This window comes from Anopheles gambiae, chromosome 2, assembly GCF_943734735.2.
Source record: "Anopheles gambiae chromosome 2, idAnoGambNW_F1_1, whole genome shotgun sequence".
Lineage (NCBI taxonomy): Eukaryota > Metazoa > Arthropoda > Insecta > Diptera > Culicidae > Anopheles > Anopheles gambiae.
In genome coordinates, this window is record NC_064601.1 from 74,840,283 (window position 1) to 74,862,801 (window position 22,519).

The 22,519-nt window shown below is 41.8% G+C and overlaps 1 protein-coding gene across 1 annotated transcript; it reads right to left on the minus strand.

The window, feature by feature from the left end:
- Positions 1-5,875: 5,875 nt before the first annotated feature.
- LOC133391962 (putative nuclease HARBI1) lies at positions 5,876-10,614 on the minus strand. Its single transcript, XM_061649147.1, has 3 exons — positions 10,404-10,614; positions 9,247-9,542; positions 5,876-7,985 (listed from the first exon to the last, which is right to left on the minus strand). Exons 2-3 carry the CDS (start codon positions 9,540-9,542, stop codon positions 7,133-7,135), a joined length of 1,149 nt encoding a protein of 382 aa, XP_061505131.1. The 5' UTR covers positions 10,404-10,614; the 3' UTR covers positions 5,876-7,132.
- Positions 10,615-22,519: the final 11,905 nt, after the last annotated feature.

A 22,519-nucleotide genomic window follows, 5' to 3' on the forward strand; every position in this document is an offset into this window, starting at 1 on the left:
TTCGTTCGGAATGTCAGGATAGGACTATGCCCATAAAACATCTATAGACTTCTCATTTAAAGAGTTTAGTTATGTCCCCCTACCCAAGGTAAGGCCTCTAAACTCCAACGTATCCAGTAAGGGAAACCTCCTAAAGGTTTTTATGATCGCCTGGACGATCAAGTGTTGAAAAGTCCGCTTCGAACAAAGTTTTATCCCCGGCACCCTGGCATAAGGAAGCTGTTTAGGTGCTATTTAGAAGGAGAACATGGAACTTTGATTCTGTTTATCTACTACAAAAGACATAGATAACTCAAAGAGGTCAGAACATTAGAATCATCAGAACTATAAACATCTGTCAAGAGAGGGTCGTCAGAACCATAGCGCGTGCGACGGGTTAGGAGGGCTAACATGGGACTGGGACGAAGGGAGTGACACGGAACGTAAAACGGAATAAGAGAGAGAAAGGGAAGGAGCATCCGCATCACCGAGGATAATGTCAGCGATGAACACCGCTTGAGCTCGTGCCGACGATATTCAAGTGTTGAAAGTCCTAGCATTTGGCATCGAATTGAGTAAGGTAGTAGAGGAGTAGAATCTCGTCCAAATAGTCATCGGATCGCAATACGCGTAAAAAGATTTTGCAACCGCTCAATTCACATTGGCTGCTTAAGCAATTTTGGCTGTTTGGGTGGTTGGAAGTTACTTAACACTCGCATGGCCTCCAGTAGATGTATTATCTGAACCCTTTTTCGATACTTCTTGTTGTATATGGAACACCCTATGTATGAGCGGTGATGATTGTCATCGCTCCTGATGCACCCCGACCTGGCATCAACTAAAAGAGCTCTAGACGAGTCAGCGTCATTGGCTCGTGAACTTCCACTCTTTTATTCTCCTCATTATTACATTCTTTTCAATAAAGTGAATTCAAAACGCAACACTTCTGTTTCGTTTGACGAGTGCTCACGTGTCTATTTCCTTGATTGAAAGTTTTTACGGATGAAAAATACTGCTTTGATATAACCATATAGACAGTGGGTCCTGAACCCAGCTGATAATTGAAGCTAATTACCGGTTTGCAACGTATGTCTGGTTCCATCCGCCATGAACACAATTTGTCTTGATCCACTGACATCGTTGGCTTTCGTTTTAATTCGGCAGTTCTTTTTCATATGTCCTTTCTTTCCGCAATTGGAACACTTTCCGTTTATTTTTTTCGTATCCGTTCCTATTACGTTTTTCCTAGCGAATGTCGTATGCTTCTTCTCGGAATTTTCAATTCAATCAATGCGCTTGCATTCGTCGCCTAGCAATCGAGTCTTCATTAACCCATAAGTTAATAAAGATTCGGAAGGGTTTTCCAATGCAGTCATCAGGGAATCGTAGGATTTTGGAAGGGTTAAACATAAAGCCGAACAGACGTAAATTTATTCATGTTTCGATGCAGTTACCCATCCAGCTGATGAACTAGATCCTCAAATTGTTAAATATGAGCGCGTAATGATGTCCCTCCCTTTAACTTTAGATGATATATCCCAAGAGATGGATTTTTCTCGAATATATCCCAAGTAATCATCTGAAACAAAGCAGAGATTTTCTTGGTGTTTATTTTTTTAACATGGCCACTTCACTAGTCGCTGCTAGAACACGCTTTACAACTGCGCCCGACACTTTCAAGGCTTTCAAATACAATTCGACCAAGTGTTCCATTTTCCTGCTCTGGAAAAGTGTGGGATTTCCTGAACCGCTACTTCTTTCTACTTGTCTAGGTCCATAACCTAAAGAGGTCAGCCCTGGCTGGGGGTTTTATTAAAACTATTACACTATGCTGATGTTGACTACTTCGATAGGCTAGGCTATAAGCGATTGCTGTATCTATAATAATTTTCGATTGAAAAGAAGTTTCACATCAAGAAGGGTACCAAGGTCACGATCATCACTGACTCTATTTAGTACAATTGAATCCAGTTTTTAGTTGAAAACGATGGCGTGAGAAGAGCGAAAGAAATAAATATAGTTTTTCATAACATCACTGAGATACTGCAGATTGTAGAAATATACTACAATCGAACCATTCCAATAACCTTATAAGCAAAATTTTGAAAACTACGGTGGAAAAATATCGCATTTTGGCGGGCCAAATGTCGAAGCGAGTAAAAACCTCACACCTATTTAAAAATCTATTAGCCACATAAGTGACCCATTAGCGGTGTTCTAGTGTATTTCTTATGGAGGAGTTTTATGATGAAATGCGAGAAGTGAGCCTACCTGCATTAATAGTTCGGCTCTCACTGGCTGATCACTTAGCGAGCCCGAGATGCCACACGGTACGATCGGAAGGAGGATCATGCCTCTCTTGGAAACAGGGAGCGGGAGCAGGACGGTCACGCTCTTAATCTTGGTTCATAAATGTTATACGCTTTATTGTAATAAGCAGAAATATTAATTGACAAATTCCCCAAAAATTAATTGGCAATAATACAAAAGTATTGATTATGAGATCTATTTTTAGCAATTTGACAGATAACACGTAGTACGATTCGCCCGGTAGTCAAGTGATTGCCAGCTTGGATACATATTAAATACTTAATAAATATTTATTGTCCGTTGAAATGAGTCCGTTAACTGCACACCAGTAAGCAGAATTCTACACAAAATCCACGTCGAAAGATGATCTACCTTTGTTTTGATCTATATTAGGCGCTATATAAGATTTAATAAATTTCATGCTCTTCAATCGATTAGATGACAGCTAAAATTGAAAACGGCTCAAAACATTTTGAAATATCTCAATATTTCCCACAATTGATTTACCCTAATAAATTTAATTAAGTATTTGAGATGTGTTACGGATGCAGCACACTGGTTCTTGTCCAATCAGCATACGTGCGCGATCGAACGTGCAGTCGATCGGGTTGCCTAACATTTCCAGGGACGTAACGTTCGGTGACAGGCTTTTGATATCGAACGTATCGATCGAATTAAAGGATGCCAGAATATTCAGACCGTAACCCGCTGCTGGAACACTCAGCACTTTAATGTTATTGTTTTGCAGGCCGAGAATTAATAACGATAGCGAAACGTTGTCGAATACCGCCTTCGTCAGCCGGTTGTAGCTAATGTCTAACTGAAACAATCTTTCCAGCGTAAAAAGGTTGTACCACGAATCGCCATCAGTCAGCGCGTTCCTTTGGAGTATGAGGTACATGACGTTGGGCATGGTCAACGGTAGACAGCTTGGTAACGTCACCAATTCATTACTACTCAGCATGAACCGGTTCAAGCTGGTAATGTTCCACTCGCAACAGTTAAGCGTCTCAATACGATTCTCAGATAGATCGAGAAATGTCAAGCTATTCGACACCAACGCCCCTTGCATTCGCCTGATCCGATTTCTATGGAGATCTAGCGTCTGCAGCAGCTTCATATTGCTGAAGCCGCTCAAGTCGATCGTGGTCAGCAAATTGCCACTGAGAAACAAGTCTCTCAGCTGCGCGAAATTGCCCCTCGCTGCGTCGGACAGATGAAGAAACAGTATTTTGTTATCGCACAGGTTCAGATGACGCAGTTGCGTTAGTTTGCTGAATAGATTCAAGTTGACCGTTTCAATGGATGATTTTGATATTTCGAGCATCTCCAACACTACCAGATGCGCGATCGTGGCCGGAACGCTTTTCATCCGGCTGTCGGTAATGGTAAGAAAGCTTAACCATTCATTGCCTACTTCGAGCGTAATATCGCTGAGATACGTTTGTTTGAGCTTCAGACGTGATATGGTAGCGGCAGACGGTATTACCACCTTTTGAACGGAAGATCGTTCTACCTCGACCTCGATTACATTGTTTATCGCCCTGTTCACAGTGTCAAAGTTGAATGTGTTGGTTTTAAGATTGATAAGCTTTAACAAATAAGTTGCGTTCGGGATGTGGCAAAGCAAAAATGAGCCTTCCTCGCTGGGAGACCAGTTCCTTATGGTACACGTCATGTCAGCGCACAAAAACATGAATGCTGCACAGAGCAACGGTACTAGCAGCAGCAAAGAAGCGCTGCAAATAAAACTTGTCCTAAAGAGAACAAAACAAAACAAAAAATCAAACCGGGTATAGACGACACTAAACAAAAATTAAATAATTACACTGAATACATTAATGCTTTCGCCAAATCCGCGACGAAACGCGGACAGACCACGCTTGAGATATCTGCTCGTAAATGTCTAACACTGAACACTGTGGTCTGGTGTGGAATTGGGCTCCGGTTGGAATGCTTTATCACGTATAATTTGCCTATCGTAGCGCGTTATAAGCGTATTAGATTCCAGCATTATCAAAAATCTATTACGGATATAAATTAGTCCGAGGTTTTATTTTATGACAATTTAGTAATACATTCTTCCTCCGAGTTACGCGAATTCGAGTTACGGCAATTTTTTTTTCGACGATTCATATGTCTAATCAGTACAATTTTCTCCATCAATTGTCAAATGAAAAATAATTTTCAAGATTTCCAAAAGGTTTAAATCACTAAAAAGACAGAAATAATCGAATTTCCCCCACGAATTGCATTAAATAAGTAATATATTACATATATGAACTGAACTCAATCAAAAATCATTATTAATCAAGTATATTTGGCTGTAAAACCTGATATTCGACTTACGCGAAAATCCGAGTTACGCGAATCTCTCCGGAACGCATTATTTGCGTAACTCGGGGTAAGACTGTACAGTCAATGATTTAAGTATGTTACGTCGTTATCTACTACTTTTTCCCGCCTTTTTTCGGAGTTTTAGTCGTTATCGTAGCATCGATCCGATTTGTTTTTACTTATTCGTAATTGGTGAACCTTATTTCTACTGAAAACTATAATAAGCTCTTTAAATAAACCGGTTAACAACGTATTGATTGAGCAAATGTCATTAATTTTAGAATTTTAGAACAAGTTTTGATGATTCAGTAAGCGCTCACAGACACCACGAAATTTCAGCGAGCACAGGTAAGATTTTACACACTAACACGGCTGGCAATTGTGTCAAATTAATTTTGTAAGCCGAAATCTCACCAGAAATTTTATCGGGATGCCTGTATGCGCCTGCCCAATCTTTTTGCATATCACTAGCAAACGGGTACCGTATTGTTTTGTTTTGATGTTCTGACTAGTGTTGTTAGCGATGACGTTCTTCGACATGAAATTGCCTACTTTGACACGATTTGAAGCTTCGCATTCAGTTTTCACTCTTTCATTCTACAGTCACGTCAAAAAATGTCGTTCGATTCGACGACATTTTTTGGCGAAATTCATTTGACTTTCATTTCCGAGTGCACTAGATTTCCTTCTCCTTTGTAAAACTTTTTTCTTTTAAATTTGTGTACACCAGCAAGATGATAGTGATTTTCGGACTGGTCGAGTGAAAATATTTAATTTTTCAGTCATTTACGATTGGTAAAGGCAAAGTGTATGAATATCAGGTGGTCTCATAGCCTGTTTTTTATAGCAAAAGTTGAACGTCACTTTTTGACAGCATGGGTGAAAACATTTCCCCAAGCAAGCTTTCTGACGACTTGCCCTACACACAAACAATCTTAGAATCTTTGTTATTTGCACTGAAATATCTTAAAAAGCACTCAAAATATATGTTACTGTAAGCTAAACCAAATCTGAACTAATTAAAATCCATTTTTGGATCAAAATAATGCCGTCGATGAGGACACCAATGTGTACTACGTATGTGTTGCTAAGAACAAAGCGAACGGTTCCTATGGAAATTCACTTCACCCATTCTGTCAAAAGGAAATTTTTTTGATTTCGAAATTAGTTGTCAATTTGTATGGGACGAGACCACCTGATATTCATACACTTTGATCATGGCATAGCAAAGACATTGACATTAAGGCCCGTGTCTGTGCTCCATCGGATGCGATTTTATCGGAAGGCCTGTCAAAATTTTATATGGAATTTGACAGATAACGTCGGACGTGCGATTTCGTCGTACGACGGAATCAAAATTTTTTGATTTCGTCGGACGCCGCATCCGATTTTATCTGTCAATCTAAACTCAGGAATATAAACTCAGAAAAGAGTTGATTTTACAAGAAATGTTAGCGCGAAAGTAAACAAACACAATCTTGTTAGAGCCATGGCGAATTCACGTGTTGATGATGAAAAACTTATAATTTTGGTACAGGAGCATCCTTTTCTTTGGGATCTTCGCGATTCGAGGTACAAAGACAATTTTTTAAAAAAGAATACATGGGATATGATCGGAAATCAGCTTCAAATAAACGGTACGTATTATCTTCATCTTGAACGAAAGGGAGCAAGAAGCTTTGCTATCGAGGATGGTCGGGCCTAACACGGTGTTGGTAAAATTGTCACTTGTTACATGGTTTTGTTAGCGACATCCTAAACCCGGAAGCAACTACATCCGAAATCCTAAAGCAATAACATCCGAAAATGTCCAATAGAAAAACTGGAATAAAGAAATACCATCTGCACATTCTATGACACCGGCAAATGGAAATGTGTGATGTTGAGTCCCACTATCCTAAGCAGTTCAGAGCATTTCAGACGCATTTCGCTGGCAGGTGTATTGGTAATAGCAGATTATTTCATTTATTTTATGTTTTTTTAGCCTTAAAGCCCCTGCATGGATTCTTGCATGAGGGACCTAATTTCTATACTAATTTCAAATATCACATCCCTATAAGCATAATTCCATGCAACCCTACCGTATCAATTCATGCCAGCCTACCGAATAATTACCGCAAAACTCTTATGTACGAATTTGTGTGTTCTCATACCATTTGTTCTATAAAAAAGTATAGTTCATGAAATTGCTCCGGATGAAACTAAAGATAGATGTTTTTGATTGCACTTTTTTATTAATAAATTTCACTTTTTATCCCACATGAAATTTTACGAGCCAGTATTGAAAGTAACATCCGAAGAAATGGTGATATTTTGAAAGAAAATGCATTATTTTATTAACACCACAAACTGTAGGAAAATTTCTGCACCACAACCAGCCATTTATCAGGAAACAAAATCATTTTAAAATGTTTTTTCAGTAACTATTTTGAAATAAGAAAAAATTGAGAAACATATATTTTACCGAAACATGTTTACGTAGATCTATTTCTAGCATTATATTATATCAATCGATGTGATTAAAGAAGTAATTTTTGAAATAATCTCTTAAATCCGTTGCCTGGTGAGATGAATGGTTGTTAGCTCTATTATAATTGATATCTGAAGCCCTTGTGTTTTTAGCTGGATTTGGTAGTGGTTCTTTAAATTCCATACAAATATTGTGTAACAAACATGTTGTTTGGACTATTAACGTGACATGCTCTGGAGTTACTTGTAATTCTGTTTTTAAGCATCGCCATTTAGCGACTAGTATGCCAAAAGCACATTCAACGCAACGTCTTGCTATGCTTAACAATTCATTGAAATGAAGTTTGGCTGGATCTTCACTATCTGGGTAGGGACGCAGTAAAAAAGTTTTCAATGGGTAGCCTTGATCGCCAATGAGCACGTGAGGCACATCTTGTCTAGTGCCAGGAAGTGGCTTGGGAGGAGGAATATTCAGGCGATTCGACTGTATTAGTTGATACAACGTTGATGACTTAAAAACACCACTATCACAACGACTCCCATATTCACCAACATCAACGGCTATAAATTTGCTATTGGCATCAGCTACTGCTTGCAAATGCAAAGAAAAATATTTCTTGTAATTGAAATATTGAGTACCGGATTTTGACGGTGCCTTCACCCTTACATGTTTGCCATCGATGGCACCAATGCAATTAGGAAATTTCCATTTGTTAAGAAACTCTCTTTCCACTTTGTTGAAAGCTGACGTTGTTGGAAAAGGAATGAACTCTTCGTTCAATGTCTTCCAAATTGCTTCACATGTTTCATAAACAATTGTACCAATCGTATTGTGAGCGATGCAGAAAGTGAACGACAGTGATTTGAACGGCAATCCTGTAGAAAGAAATCTGAAAAATAGAAGAAAAAAACATTGTTTAGACATTGATATTAAATCATTTTTCTAGTGTAAATACTATTTGATTTGATTATAGCACTACATAATGCAGATGCGAACGTATAAATTATTAACTGAAATTGTAAATTCCTTTAATATTTTAGGTATCGTCGCCAAAAATAAGTGGAGAAATTTACGCGACACATTCTCGCGAAAACTCGCTGAACTAAATCAGCCATCTGGGTCGGGATATAAGCATGTTCGATGGAAGTACTTTGAGCAGATGAGCTTCCTGAAGGATACGCTTACATCCCGACCCAGATCGGGAAATTTGGAAGAAGTAGAAGGTATATATGAATATAAAAATGTTTGAATTTTGATATTTATAGTAACTAGCAATTTTCTTTTGCTATTTTTCTAAACAGCCACTGCTCCGGAATATCTCGACGAATACGTTTGTGAAGACGACTTATTTGAAACGGAACCAGTTGATAATTCGTTAAAGGAGGCAGCCGGAAAAAAACGGCGACAAGATGGTGCTGTTTTGGAGGAGTTAGTAAACTTAGAGAAAGAGAGACATAATATATTAAAAGAGCATAAAGAAAAAACTGGCAACTACCATGCTATGATGAGTTTTGTTCCTCTTCTGGATTCGTTGTCAGAAGAGGATCAAATGGATGCTCGTGAGCAAATAATACAATTTGCTCATAGGGTTATTCGTGAAAAAAAAGGATATTATAACTAGTTAAATTAGTACATTACTAGATGCTTAACAAATTATTATGAACTATTTTTATGGACTAAAACTAAGACAAAATAAAAAAAAGTTGAACTATAGTGGAACAGTTGTTATCGATTACTTTTTTTTAAATATAGTTAACCATATAGCTCTGCTATTGCCACGTGTTTACGCGTACGCCAAGTAACAGCAACGCAACATTACTGTGCGGTGTACCCAGCAACAGCAACCAGACTCCTGCGTGTCGACGCGCGCATTCGGCCAGCACTTCAGTAATACTCGATTGAACAATCTATCCTGCCAGCTTGTCCACCAGGCGACCAGCCTGTCAGCTTGACAACCCGCCATCCCGCCAGCCAGCTCGCCATCGAGCCAGCCGATGTCCAGCCAAGCTGCCACTCAGTTCATTGGGTTTTGTTCAGGTTTAGCATTCAACGAGTCAAAACGAAAAAGTTATTTTGAACAACCACGTCACACGCTCGTTTACGTTATTTTATATCAAAATATTTGAAAATAAAATATAAATAACATATACCTGAGAGTTACCATCAATCGTTCTTCCGGAGAGATATATGGAGTATGTGTAGGCAACTTGGCGATGAAAGGTTCTATCTTTCTCAATATAAAGTAAAATGTTTTTTTCGACATTCTCATATACTGGAAAAACTTGTCTTCTTGTTTCAATAACTCGGGAAATAACACATAGTACTGTCCATTTCGCTTACGATGTTTCCACAGATCGTTGGTTTTATTGCGCCGTTTCTTTAGTAAGATGTAACGCAAAGAGAAATTTGTACTCAACATGACCTCAGAGTCAGAATCCGAATCCATCTACAAATAAAAAAAATAAGAAAAAAGTTTAGCCCACATGAAAATGATTGATGGTTATGATAATTGATTCGTAGAGCGCCGTTATGCTCAAGAATAAAGTAAAAGCAGTAGCGATTAGAAGCAACAGAGATACCCGTTAAAATTAATATTCTTGCTCGACCTGGATAAGTTCTTCGTTTTGATAATACTCTTTGTCATTTAATTCCGAAAGTAGTTGCGCTGAGCTCTGTCCTCTAGGTGGTGCACTGATAACGGAAAACGTATTGGCGGGGAAATTTCCGTGGGTATCAAGTGTATCGCCAATATTTGATAGTGTTCAAACGTTACAGAAGGTATCGTAATTGACCCAAAGGCTTCTCCTTAGCTTTGTGCAGCCGGAGTTTCTGGACAATTCCTTTTCCGGACGACTCCGACTACTGATTAGTAGTTCTGGACAACTACGGACGGTTCCAAGTTTGGAGTGTTGGAACCTACCTTCTGCTTCCGATTTTCGCGGAGTCATTCGGAACCGATTCTGGATTTTTTTTTATGAATTTGCCTATCACCCATGTGTAATACCCTTGATCGGAGGAAGCAAAACATCCAGCCGCATGATGGAGTTGGAGCTGATCTGATCAGAAATTCTCATCGTGGAATGGTGGCCAACAAAATCAACGGCATCTAGAACTCAAAAGAAGTTGGAAAGTTTATTTCATGAGTAACCAAAATGATTTTACCTGTGGTGGAAAAAAAACTAGATGCTAGAGCCATTATGAACCACACTGTTCTAGATTTCATTGCACAAAACCAAATGCATTACTGAACAAACATAAAAACAAAATATCTCAAACTTACAGTACATTATTCTAATAGTTAACTTACGTTTAAGACACTTCTATTTACAGTCAATACAACAGAACAGTCTTTGTTTAGTTAAACGAATAGAACAGCCTTTTCTCTGGTTTGTTTATTCTTCGATAATGTTTTGTTTTCCTTCGCCAAACGTCAAACTCAAAATCGCAATGCGAATCGGAAGAGCACAGACACCACTTGCGATTCGCATTACGATAAAATCGCATCCGATGGAGCACAGACACGGGCCTAACTACAGAAATGAATGTCGTTCTTCAACAGAAAAATGATTTGGTCCAGCAGCCTACTGCAAATGTAAAAAAAAAATTGAAGCACCCAACTCAACACTTGTTTCTGGACCGCCCCAAAACCACCGTGCTTCATCTCCGCACCTACACCAGTCTACAATCGATCGCTTTTTTCTCAACTAGACGAAGTTCCGCTCATTGCACGCAACAAACACGCTAAGCCTCATGCTCTGACAACGCAGCTCAATTGACTTACCGTATACCCGCTTTATCCAACCGCCACAATGACAACGCTACCGCTGAGTATTTAAGCTGCTATTATCAAAACGTTAGAGGTTTGCGTACTAAAACAAAAGAATTTCACTTAGGCAGCGGTCTAATCTTGTTGCGCGCAACATTGTTGCTCGGCAACATATCGCTGAGGTGGTCTATGAATGTTGCTGGCAACATTTCGCTTTGACATTGTTTAGCGTAAAAAAATTGCCAATTAACAGCTCAGAGTTTATTTTTTATCATTCACTTATTGAATGAAGTGTTGAAAAAACAAAATATACACCAAAAAATGTATTATAAATGCTTAAAATCCAAATTTAGCGGATGTCAACAAAACGCACACTGCTGCTGTGTCATTTCATACACCCGATTACCATGGCCAAGGTAAATAGAAAATGTTGCCAGACAAAAATCAAATTGGTTTGATTTTGGCCGGCAACAAAGTTGCGCTAGCTGTCAAAATCCATACATTTTGCCAGCAACAATGTTGCGCGCAACAAGATTAGACCAGTGCCTTAGCTGTATCGGAGGCTGACTTCGATCTCATCGCCCTCACGGAAACTTGGCTTGTTGACAACATTCCATCTGCTCTTCTCTTCAACAACAACTTCTCTGTTTACCGCTGTGATCGCTCTCTCAGCGGCTCTAGCTCTCGCGGTGGTGGTGTTTTGCTAGCCGTTTCTAACGCATACGAGTCGATAGAATTACCTTCCCGTGATCGTTCTCTCGAGTATATTTGTGTGCGCGTCGCCTGCAATAACGCAAATCTGTACGTCATGGTAGTATACATTCCACCGCAGCTTAGCTCCGAGGTATCGACTCTTCGCTCTCTACATGTTTGTATCAGTAGCTTCACTCTCACACTGAAGCCTTCGGAGCTGCTGTTTGTTATTGGCGATTTCAATCAGCCTAGCATAAGCTGGTCCACAGTTGATCCTTCGTCCTCGCCAGCATACTCATCAATCACGCACTATGAACCAACTGCGCGCTCACTGGCCAACAACACCTTTGTGGATGGATTTAAATTTAACGGATTAGTGCAACTTAATCACATCAATAATTCGCACGGACGCATGCTTGACCTGCTCTACGCTAACAATGCTGCAGCTAAATTGTGTTCGCCTGTCTTTCCAAGTGTTGTTCCGCTTGTACCTCTTGACTCCTACCATCCGGCGTTTGACTTCAATATAGGGGAAAGCGGGGCAAAATGGGCATGTGGGGCAAAATGGGCACCCTCTATTTAAGCATTATTTGACTACAAAGATGCTTTCCAATGCTCAAAATGTATTCATTAGAGTGTTCTATGAACACCATGTAAGTTTCATAACCCTTACATAACAAATAACTAAGAAAAATGCAAAATAAGGTTTAGCAGCATATTGATGTAATTTTTGCCACTTCGAAAATAAGCTTAAACGTGTGTCACAGGGATGCGTTGAAGTTTTTCATGATATATTTTTAAAGATATGATATTTCTTTACAATTTGTCTGAAGAAAGCAAGGCAATTGAATGCGTATTTTTACTAATATAATAAAAAGTACAAAAATGCTTCACGTGGGGCAAAATGGGCAGTTACGCTTGGGGCAAAATGGGCAGATGCTTTTGACATACGGCGCGTGGTGAGGCTATGGTGTTGTATTTGTCGCCTCAATAATGATAACAGGCACAGCTTCAAAACATTCGATTTTGTAGATTTAAACGTGTAAAAACTGTTATAATTTTGATAACATATTTTTGGAAGAATTTTAAGGGCTTTTCTGACCAGCAAATCAAAAGATAGAACGAAAAATACATTTCACGAAACGTGCGCAAAAGCATAGACCATTACCTAAGCGCAGTTGTTGTGGCCCATTTTACCCCAGTGTTTTGACGTTTCACAGTTTGTTTACATATGCCCATTTTGCCCCAGGGCTATGCCCATTTTACCCCGTGTGTCAAAATAGCTTCTCGTAAAACATCAACTTTTATTTTACATTATTTTATTGTTTTTAAGTTGTTTTCATTATATGTGGCAATTTTAATCCATAGATAAATGGTGGAGGTATACCATAATGAAACAAAAATTGTGTTTTGTGGAATATTCAAAGGAATATTCAGTAAATTGCTTAACATGCCCATTTTGCCCCGCTTTCCCCTACGTATTAACTCGTCGACCCGACGCAATTCGACGACTCGACAAAACTCGACGACAACCGCATTTTATCGTTATAACTTTGCTAAAGCTGACTATGTGAAACTGAACGACATGATATCAATATTTAACAATAGCTTTCATTGTTCCAATTTTATTTCACTTGACGAAGCAGTATGTTCATTCTCGTCCTTCATGCTGCAAGCCTTTGTTGTATGCGTCCCAGTTCAGCGTCCTAAACCTAACCCCCCCTGGGCGGACCGCACACTCAAACGACTCAAACGTGTAAAAAGAGCTGCTTATCGTCACTACCAAACGCGCCGCTGCCAAAGATCTCGCTCGATCTACTTTGACACGCACTCTTTATACTGCAGCTATAACAGGTTTCGATATGGCAGATATTTGAGTAAAATTCAACGTAACCTCTGCAGGTGGCCTGACTCGTTTTGGCGCTTCTACAACAGCAAAACAAAATCCACGCATACACCGAAATCCATTACGTACAAAGGAGCAACAAGTGCCAACACTAATGAAATGTGCAATCTCTTCGCGGATCGCTTCGCAGATTGCTTTTCACCGGTCATGAATGATACCGATACCATTGATGCTGCTCTCGTCAACACTCCGGCTGGCGCAATTAACATGAGCACTCCTTTCATCGACAGTGAGATCGTTTTATCTGCCCTAGCGCAACTAAAGCCTTCCTTCGCTCCTGGACCCGACGGAATTCCTTCTACCGTGCTGAAACGCTGTCAAACGACAGTAGCACCTATCCTTGCAAAATTGTTCAATGCATCGCTAGCCAATGGCTACTTTCCCAAAACATGGAGGAAATCTTGGATGGTTCCTATTTACAAAAAGGGCGACAGGACAGATGCCATCAACTACCGGGGTATTACATCTTTGTGTGCCAATTGCCAAGGTGTTCGAACTAGTGATATACAAAAATCTGCTACATGCATGCCGCAGCTACCTAAGCCCGTATCAACATGGATTCGTGCCAAAAAAAGTCGACTACCACGAACCTGGTTGAATTTGTAACCTATTGCACTAGTCAAATTGATGCCGGAGCTCAAGTCGATGCAATTTATACAGATCTGAAAGCAGCATTCGACTCTCTTCCGCACGCAATTCTTCTCGCTAAACTCGATAAGCTAGGACTTCCCAGCTCGCTCGTACAGTGGCTTAAGTCTTACCTAATTAATCGCACATACATCGTGAAAATTGATAAGCACATGTCCAAAGAAATAGTCAGCAGCTCGGGTGTGCCACAAGGAAGCAATATTGGCCCGCTTCTCTTCATATTGTTTATCAACGATGTTACCCTCGCTTTACCTCCCGACAGTATAAGTCTGTTTGCCGACGACGCAAAAATGTTTGCGCCTATTCACAACACAGGTGATTGTACATTCCTGCAAGACTGCATCGAAATTTTCTGTTCGTGGTGCAAGCGTAATGGACTGACTATCTGCATCGAGAAATGCTACTGTGTGTCTTTTAGTCGATGCAGGAGCCCAGTGACTGGGACCTACTTCATGGACGGCACTGCACTTAATCGACAGAATCATGCCAAAGACCTGGGCGTTCTGCTTGACTCTAGTTTGAACTTTAAACAGCATATCGATGACGTTGTAGCCAGAGGAAATCAATTACTTGGCGTGGTTATCCGGACAACTAATGAATTCCGCAACCCCATGTGCATCAAAGCTGTGTACAACTGTATCGTTCGTTCGGTTCTGGAATATTCGTGCGTAGTCTGGAGCCCAACTACCGCTTCTTCAATTGCTCGACTTGAGGCGATTCAACGTAAGCTCACGAGATATGCCCTACGCCTACTTCCCTGGCAGGATCGAAATAATCTTCCTCCGTATGCTGCGCGGTGCCGTCTTCTAGGCCTTGAACCTCTTTCGGTTAGAAGACGCAATGCACAGTGCTCTTTCATCGCTGGATTGCTAAATGGCTCTATTGACTCATCGCCTTTGTTGCATCGAGTCGATATCTATGCACCATCCCGAACACTTAGGTCTAGAGAAACTCTACGGCTGGCTCAACCCCGTTCCAGCGCTGGTCGGCCTGACCCTATGTTCCGCATGTCGGCTGTCTTCAACACTGTCTCGGATTGCTTCGACTTCGACATCTCAACTCAGTGCTTCAAGGAACGTCTCCGGCTTTTGCCATGGCCGCAGTGAATTGCGCTGAAAATCATGTTTTGTTATGTTTTTTTTAATGAACTGTTACATCTTAATTAGGCCATAGGGCCCGTTGAAGATTAATAAATAATAATAATAATAAAAAAATCAACAGTTTACAACACTGAATGCCTTTGCTGAACAATGGCTGGTATTATTGAATCCGTTCGTAGCGGGGACGTACGGCGCTCACATGAAATTCTAGGGATGGCAACACATTTCTTGAGCCCGGTCCTACAACGCTGCGGTGAATAACTGTAGCAACCATCTAGTACGTTAGGAAAATGAGTGTCGGGACGTACGTCGCCGCTACGAACGGATTCAATAATACCAGCCAATCAGCCGTACCGGCGAACTCGTTCGTTCCTGGGAACGTTCGCCGCGACGCTCATTTTCACTCATTTCATAGCCCTCTAGATCAAAAATTAGAAAACCGTATAGATTTTGTTCTGGTCAACCTGCCAGTACAACCCTGTCCACTCATGAGCGACGAATGTTTCTCGTCGAACGAGTTCGCCGGTACGGCTGAATAAGATTATTTTTCCCGCAATAGATACCAAGATCTATTGCGTGCGAACAAACGGCGTCCACGGGCCTGCCCACGCTCGAATGCAGAGCCGATGGCATACGATTCTATCTTCACCATTAACATGAGAGAGACAGAGCTTATACCACGAACGTACCCGAAAGGTATGCATGCTTCACTCATCAGGATCTAAAGGCAAGGACAAGGCAAAAGAGACACTGAAAAAATTCCTCACGGCTACAGATGCGTTGATGGTATGCATATTGTACTTGTGTGTGCCGATTCGATGTTTCATTTTACTCTTAGTGTTTAAATGAAAGTAAATAGGACTTCTATTACCCACTTGGAACATGTACTGTACTGTTTTATGCCTATTGAACTTATCGTTCTTCCAGCAGGACCGTTGCAAACGGTAGTCATTCGTGGCCACGGAATGGCAAGCAATGAGGTTATCAGTATACAGAGTAGACTGCAATTCTACTTACTTCTGATGCTTTCTGTAGTCAGTTGTTCCATGAGACTGGGTGACTGGCCCTGCGCCCACGTGGCCGTTTTATTTAGCGTCGGGTTGCCCCCCCGACGTTCAGGCACCCAGTTTCCCGGGATACCCACCCCCCTCCTGGTTCGCCATATGCCACCATCCGTCCAAGGGGTTGGATCTAGCCCGTGTACCCAAGCTAGGATATATGGAGGCACATGTTACCACTCTGCACGACGAGGACGTGTCGGAATAGGAGTTGGATGGAAGAGCCTATGTTATCCCTCGGAGGGCTTCGGATCCCATCCCATTACAGAGCAATGAGAGCAGAGACTGCAATTACTTCTCCTTTATTCTTCAGCAGTGATTGACCGCAAGAAATTTAACCAATATAATCTTCCTAATAGTAAATTCGTCCACTTTTCCACGTTAACTATTAGCCGTTTTTTGTAAACACCTTTTCATGAAACTGTCAAAAGCGAGCTGAAAATGGCAACCTAGCAACGGGCTTTGCATCGACCTGTTCTCCTTAATAGATCTTGCTCTGTATGTTGGTATGAGTTTCCATTGCCTTTTCGTCTTCCATTATCCCTGTGGTAGCTGGGATCTGTTCAACTTCCATTATCCGTGCGGTAACTGGGATCCAACACCGTTATATGCATGTTTTAAATATTTTTATTTTTGTTTTAAAGATTTAAAGATGGTTTTAAAGTCCTTGTTATGCAGCTCCGACGGGTTCACTATATTGCATTGTACCACGAATTTTTGGGTTAATCTATAATGAAAAATTGTAATTGTTCAACGTTCATAGCGTACGATTTTGCAATCCTTTCAAGCGAGCATTTAACTTCAATAGGATGATAGCACCCAAAGTCTATATAATACAGAGGTCGAGTCGTCCAGAACATTTGATCAAAAAGCGTGGGAAAGTTTTGACAGCTGGATGAAAAAGCTTCAATAGTTTCATCGTAGCATACGTTGAGGTTTTAGTTGTTGTGCATGCAGTGGTCTGAATGCATTAACGGTCATTTTTACATTTGTTCGTAATATTGCACTTAAAAAGTTGACAAATATCAAGAAAAGATAAAATTATAGTACAATTATTGATTATAACAAGATCAGTGCCCAAAATTAGGACGAAATCATGTGCAGCGCAAGAGGACTAAAGCTAAGGGGCTAGTTTTCTGATTGAGGTCGTTTTTTAAGTGATGAATTAGTGAAAAAACTACTCCATGCCACGTACATGAGAAGGAAATGTATAGTTACACTAGGTTTTGTGCAGAAAAAGCACAATTGACCCTAAAAAGTGTAGCACCGACAAACCGACGTGACACTTGCGTTACAAAACTGTCCCACACGAAAGTACTGTCATTTGCAATGAAGGCGATCACTTTTGCCAACATGAGCTCTGTTCGCGGCTGATTAGATGGAAACAACTTTTCCAAGTACAAATGGTGGAGGAAGTGTTTGGCAAGATTTTATGAAAATAATTGGACAAAATACCCAGAAAAATCATTTGATGGGTTTCCAAATCAATACAAATGATGTGAGAAGTGGAGAAAATATTCCTCGTTGGAAGTTGGGGAGAAAAACAAAAAGGGGTTTCAGCAGTTTCTCTTCTGTGTCAGTGCAGTAAGCAAATCATAATAGAGATGGCGCTAGTGTTTAACGTATTTTCATTTGAAATAAGGAGACAACTTTTGAAGCTAATTTTGTTCGAAGTGTCACGTCGGTTTGTCGGGGATGATAGTTCGAAGCAAGTACATATGTTTAGTTTGGAATTCCTTTATTCAGATCCTACGTTGTGTTTCTTAATTCTTCTTCTGTTTCTCTATCTGGACGTGTGTACAACTCCTTCTGTCAAAATAAAACCTGTCATCCTAACGTCATAAACGTCTGTCATCTCCCAATTCACAAAACCAAACGTCTCATAGCAAACATTACGCCCACCTAAATCGTTATCCTCCTTCAAGATCACCATTTGGCCGACGGCCACACGCTGAGGAACAAGAATCCGTTGATTGTTGTTGTGTAGTTCACACAAATACTCGGTCCTCCATCTCTTCCAGTGCCGCTGCACTAGGTGTTGAAGCAATTGAAATCGGCGCACGCGGTTCTCAGGGACGTCCACAACATTATTATCAGGCAGCGCCATCAAAGCCGTCCCGATGAGAAAATGCCCCGGTGTTAGGGCATCTACTTCACTAGGATCTTCAGATAAGGGAGTTAAAGGGCGGCTGTTCATTTGCGCCTCTATTTGCACCAGCACTGTTGACATCTCCCCAAACGATTGCAGGCGAAAAAGCTTTCGCAAGGTACGTTTCGCCGACTTGACTGCTGCCTCCCATAGTCCACCAAAATTAGGCGCACGCGGGGGTATGAAGTGCCATTCTACCTTGTTTCTAGCACATTCCGCCAGTACAGCCTCCTTATGATGCGGATCGTTGAGAAGACGATGCAACTCCATTAGCTCAGTGTTTGCTCCTCGAAAGTTTAGCCCATTGTCTGAGTAAACCTCAGTAGGAAATCCTCTACGCGAAACGAAACGACGGAATGTTGCAAGGAATGCCGCCGTAGACAAATCCTCCACTAACTCAAATGTACTGCTTTGACTGCAAAGCAGACAAATACAGCCGCGTGTGCCTTTGTTGCAGCAGCCCTACGATGAGCGGGCTTGAGATAGAATGGCCCGCAAGAGTCAACTCCTACAACCGAGAAAGGGCGCGTAGGCGTAGCACGAGATTCAGGAAGTTGCCCCATAGGTTGAGATACTGTTTTAGGATCTGCTCTAAAGCACGTTACGCAGCTCTTGCAAACCGAATTAGCAATTCGTCGGCCGTCGATCACCCAATATTCTTTTCGCATTTCAGCCAACGTGGTGCGAGGACCTGCGTGAAGCAATCGGCGGTGATATTCGACTGCTATTAGTTTGGCAAAATGACTACTTCCTTGTAGTAGCAAAGGGTGTTTTCCAGAGTACTCGATCCCAGTTTGCTGTAGACGGCCACCAACACGGAGTAATCCATCTGCATCGATAAACGAGAAGTTGTACGTACAGGTTTTCCGGATGATATTTCTCGCATGTCGTTCGGAAAGTAGACGTTTTGAAGCATTTCGACGAACGTTATTTTTGCGTTCTCCAGATCTATGGTGTTAATAAATGCTTCCCTGGAGGGATTCTGTTGGCGCCTGTACCCTTTCCATCGCAAACAGTATGCCGTGAATCTTAGTGCCTTCCAATAGCAAGAAAAACGTTTCACCCAATTCACCGAATCAATCGAAATTGCTGCTATGTTCTGCTTCTTGCGCTCCATCATTTCCTCAGGTGGAACTTCTATCATCTTACTTTCCTTCCACTCTTCTCGTGGCGATGACAACCAACTAGGGCCATGGAACCACAAATCGCACGATAATAGCTGTTGAGGTAGAGCTCCTCTTGAAACTACATCAGCCGGATTTTCTGTACCTCTAATGTGCATCCATTTGCAGCACTTTCCGATGTCCTGTATCAACGATACCCGATTTGCTACAAAAGTGACCCATGTATACGAAGGAGATTTGAGCCAATGCAAAACCACTCTAGAATCACTCCACATAAATGTTTCGATTTCTTGCATGCCCATTGATTTGCTTACATGATTCCACAAATTTATCGCCACCACTGCCGCACCAAGCTCCAATCGGGCCAAGCTGATTCTCTTTAACGAAGCTGGTCTAGATTTTGCAGCAAGTATTTCGACCTTTATTTGCCCATCACTATCCGTTGATCTTAAATACAGGACTGCTCCATATGCCGCTTCGGATGCATTGGCAAAACAATGAAGCTGCATCGATGTCGATTTTGGCAAACGGACGTATCTCGGAATCTTGAGGTCGGATAGCAAGGGTAGATTAGCATGAAATCCTTTCCATTCTTCTGCAAGCTCTCACGATAATGGGTCATCCCAGTCGTGACACGCAATCTGTTGGAAGGGAGAAATAGCAGGACACTTGCGCAGTCGTATTTAAGTGTGTGTTTATTGTACGAAACACATTGGCGGAATGAATCGCTTACATGTATTTACAGTGTTGGTGAAATGTTTCCCTGCCCAAGTGACAATTCGCATATGCGTTATATTTGAGGGGTAGGAAATTGCATACTTTCAAATCTCCTCCTCAATTAATAGCCCTCAAATTACCTCTCATCAATCCCAAACGAATCGCGAACATATTATGCTTTACCGTTGCTAATGGCTTAGTTAGTATATCCGCATTCATGCTCTCAGTAGGGCAGTACCTGTTATGTTCCTTTCTTTCTATGCTATTATTACTCAGAGAGGTACACGCGTTTGTAACATAAACGAACATAAAACTGTATTAACATAAAAGACGTTCTAACGTAAAATAAACGAAGACTGTTTCCCGCCGTTCCCGTTCCGTGCGCTATCCTATATTGCCAGTTGCCAAGTGCCGGCGTGTTCGCCGGTCGACCCCGTTGACCGCGCAAACGATGACCCGGAGGGATTGCACGCACACATCAACCGATGATCACTCACGCGCCAACGGTGAGTTACTAGTAGCAATCCATCCGGTCCAGGTTAGCTCACAACATCTCCCCCTGTTTAATAAAGACGATACCCTTCGAACCGACGCGGGAGCCTTCTATCTCTAGAAGATCGGCGTGGCGATCGTATCGGCTGCTGACGCCTTTGGACTGCCAAAGGGACTGGACTCAGGGACGGCTGTGCAGGGGATGTGTTGCTTTGCTGCTCCGTTGGTGTAACAACCGTTTCCGCTGTTGCTCTGCCCATTAAAATGTCTAGCGGTAAACGACTTGGCTCTTCAGAATCATTGCTTGATTCACGCACGCTAAGTGAATCACGCCTACGTAGCTGGTTTACGTGTCGACGATGTACCCGAAAATCATTCGTCTCCACTTCGTACATTACGCTGCCCAGCTCCCGTTTTACTCGTGCAGACACCCATTTCCACGAGTTCCGCACAAACAGCTTTGCATAAACGCGGTCACCACGCTGAAAACGTTTATGAACTAAAACTGCCGGTTCATCTCGTGCCGCAAGAGGAGGTTTTAGCAGTTCCAGAGCCGTTCGAACTTTTCGCCCAAGCATACCTTCCGCTGGCGATTGTTTATTCTCTAGCGCCGGATTGGGAGTCGTACGGTAGGTTTCTAAAAATATGTCAAGAGCTTCCTCACGAGTTGCTCCGCCTTCCTCAATCTTCCTTGTTGACCTCTTGAAAGTGTCTACGAAGCGCTCGGCCTGCCCGTTTGACTGGGGATGAAATGGCGCCGTTGTGATGTGCTGAATGCCACGACTGCTGCAATACGCTGAAAATTCTGCACTGACGAATTGCGGCCCATTATCGCTGACCAGTGTTTCTGGGTATCCGAATCTCGCGAAAATGCTTCTTAGTACTGCGATGGTTGCTCTGGTTGTTGTTGTTCGCATTTTTACCACTTCTGGCCACTTCGTGTGCGCATCTACCGCTATCAAAAAGTAATCACCTTCGATCGGCCCGGCGAAATCGATGTGAATGCGCTGCCACGGCTTCTTTGTCCTCGGCCAGGACATCGGTATCTCGCGTGGCGTGGACTTTGACGCTATCGCGCAAGCATGACATGTTTTAACATAGTCTACTACATCTCCGTCTATTGACGGCCAATAGACATAACTCCGAGCTATGGATTTCATCCTCTGGATTCCTGGGTGCCCTTCATGCAGCTGTTTTAGGCATCGCTGCTGAAGTTTGGTTGGGATTACCACCCTTTCCCCGAACAGAATGCAACCTCGGACCGTGGTGAGGGCCTCGCCTCTGTGGTAGAAGCAAGCCAATTCTGTAGCGTAGGTGATGTTTTGGGGCCACCCATTCATGATGTACTTGTAAACTTGTTGCAGCACCGGATCGGATGCCGTAGCCTTCGCAACGTCACTAAAATTGAGTGGAAATATATTAATAGAATTTAATGCTACGTATCTTACGTCATCTTCCAACTCAGCGCTTGCGATAATGTATTCCGGATCCGGTTTTGCGTGCTCATTAATCAGTCTCGAAAGCACGTCCGCATTGCCAAACTTCTCGGTCTGCACATACTCGATGCTGAAATCGTACATTTGCAACTGCAATGCAAATCGCTGCAATCTGTTGGCTGTGTACACCGGAATACCTTTGCTAGACCCAAAAATCCGTAGCAAAGGTCGATGGTCGGTCTGTAGTCGAAAATGGCGCCCAAACAGCATCTTGTGAAATTTCTTCACAGCAAAGATAATGGCCAATCCTTCGCGGTCGATCTGACTGTAGTTG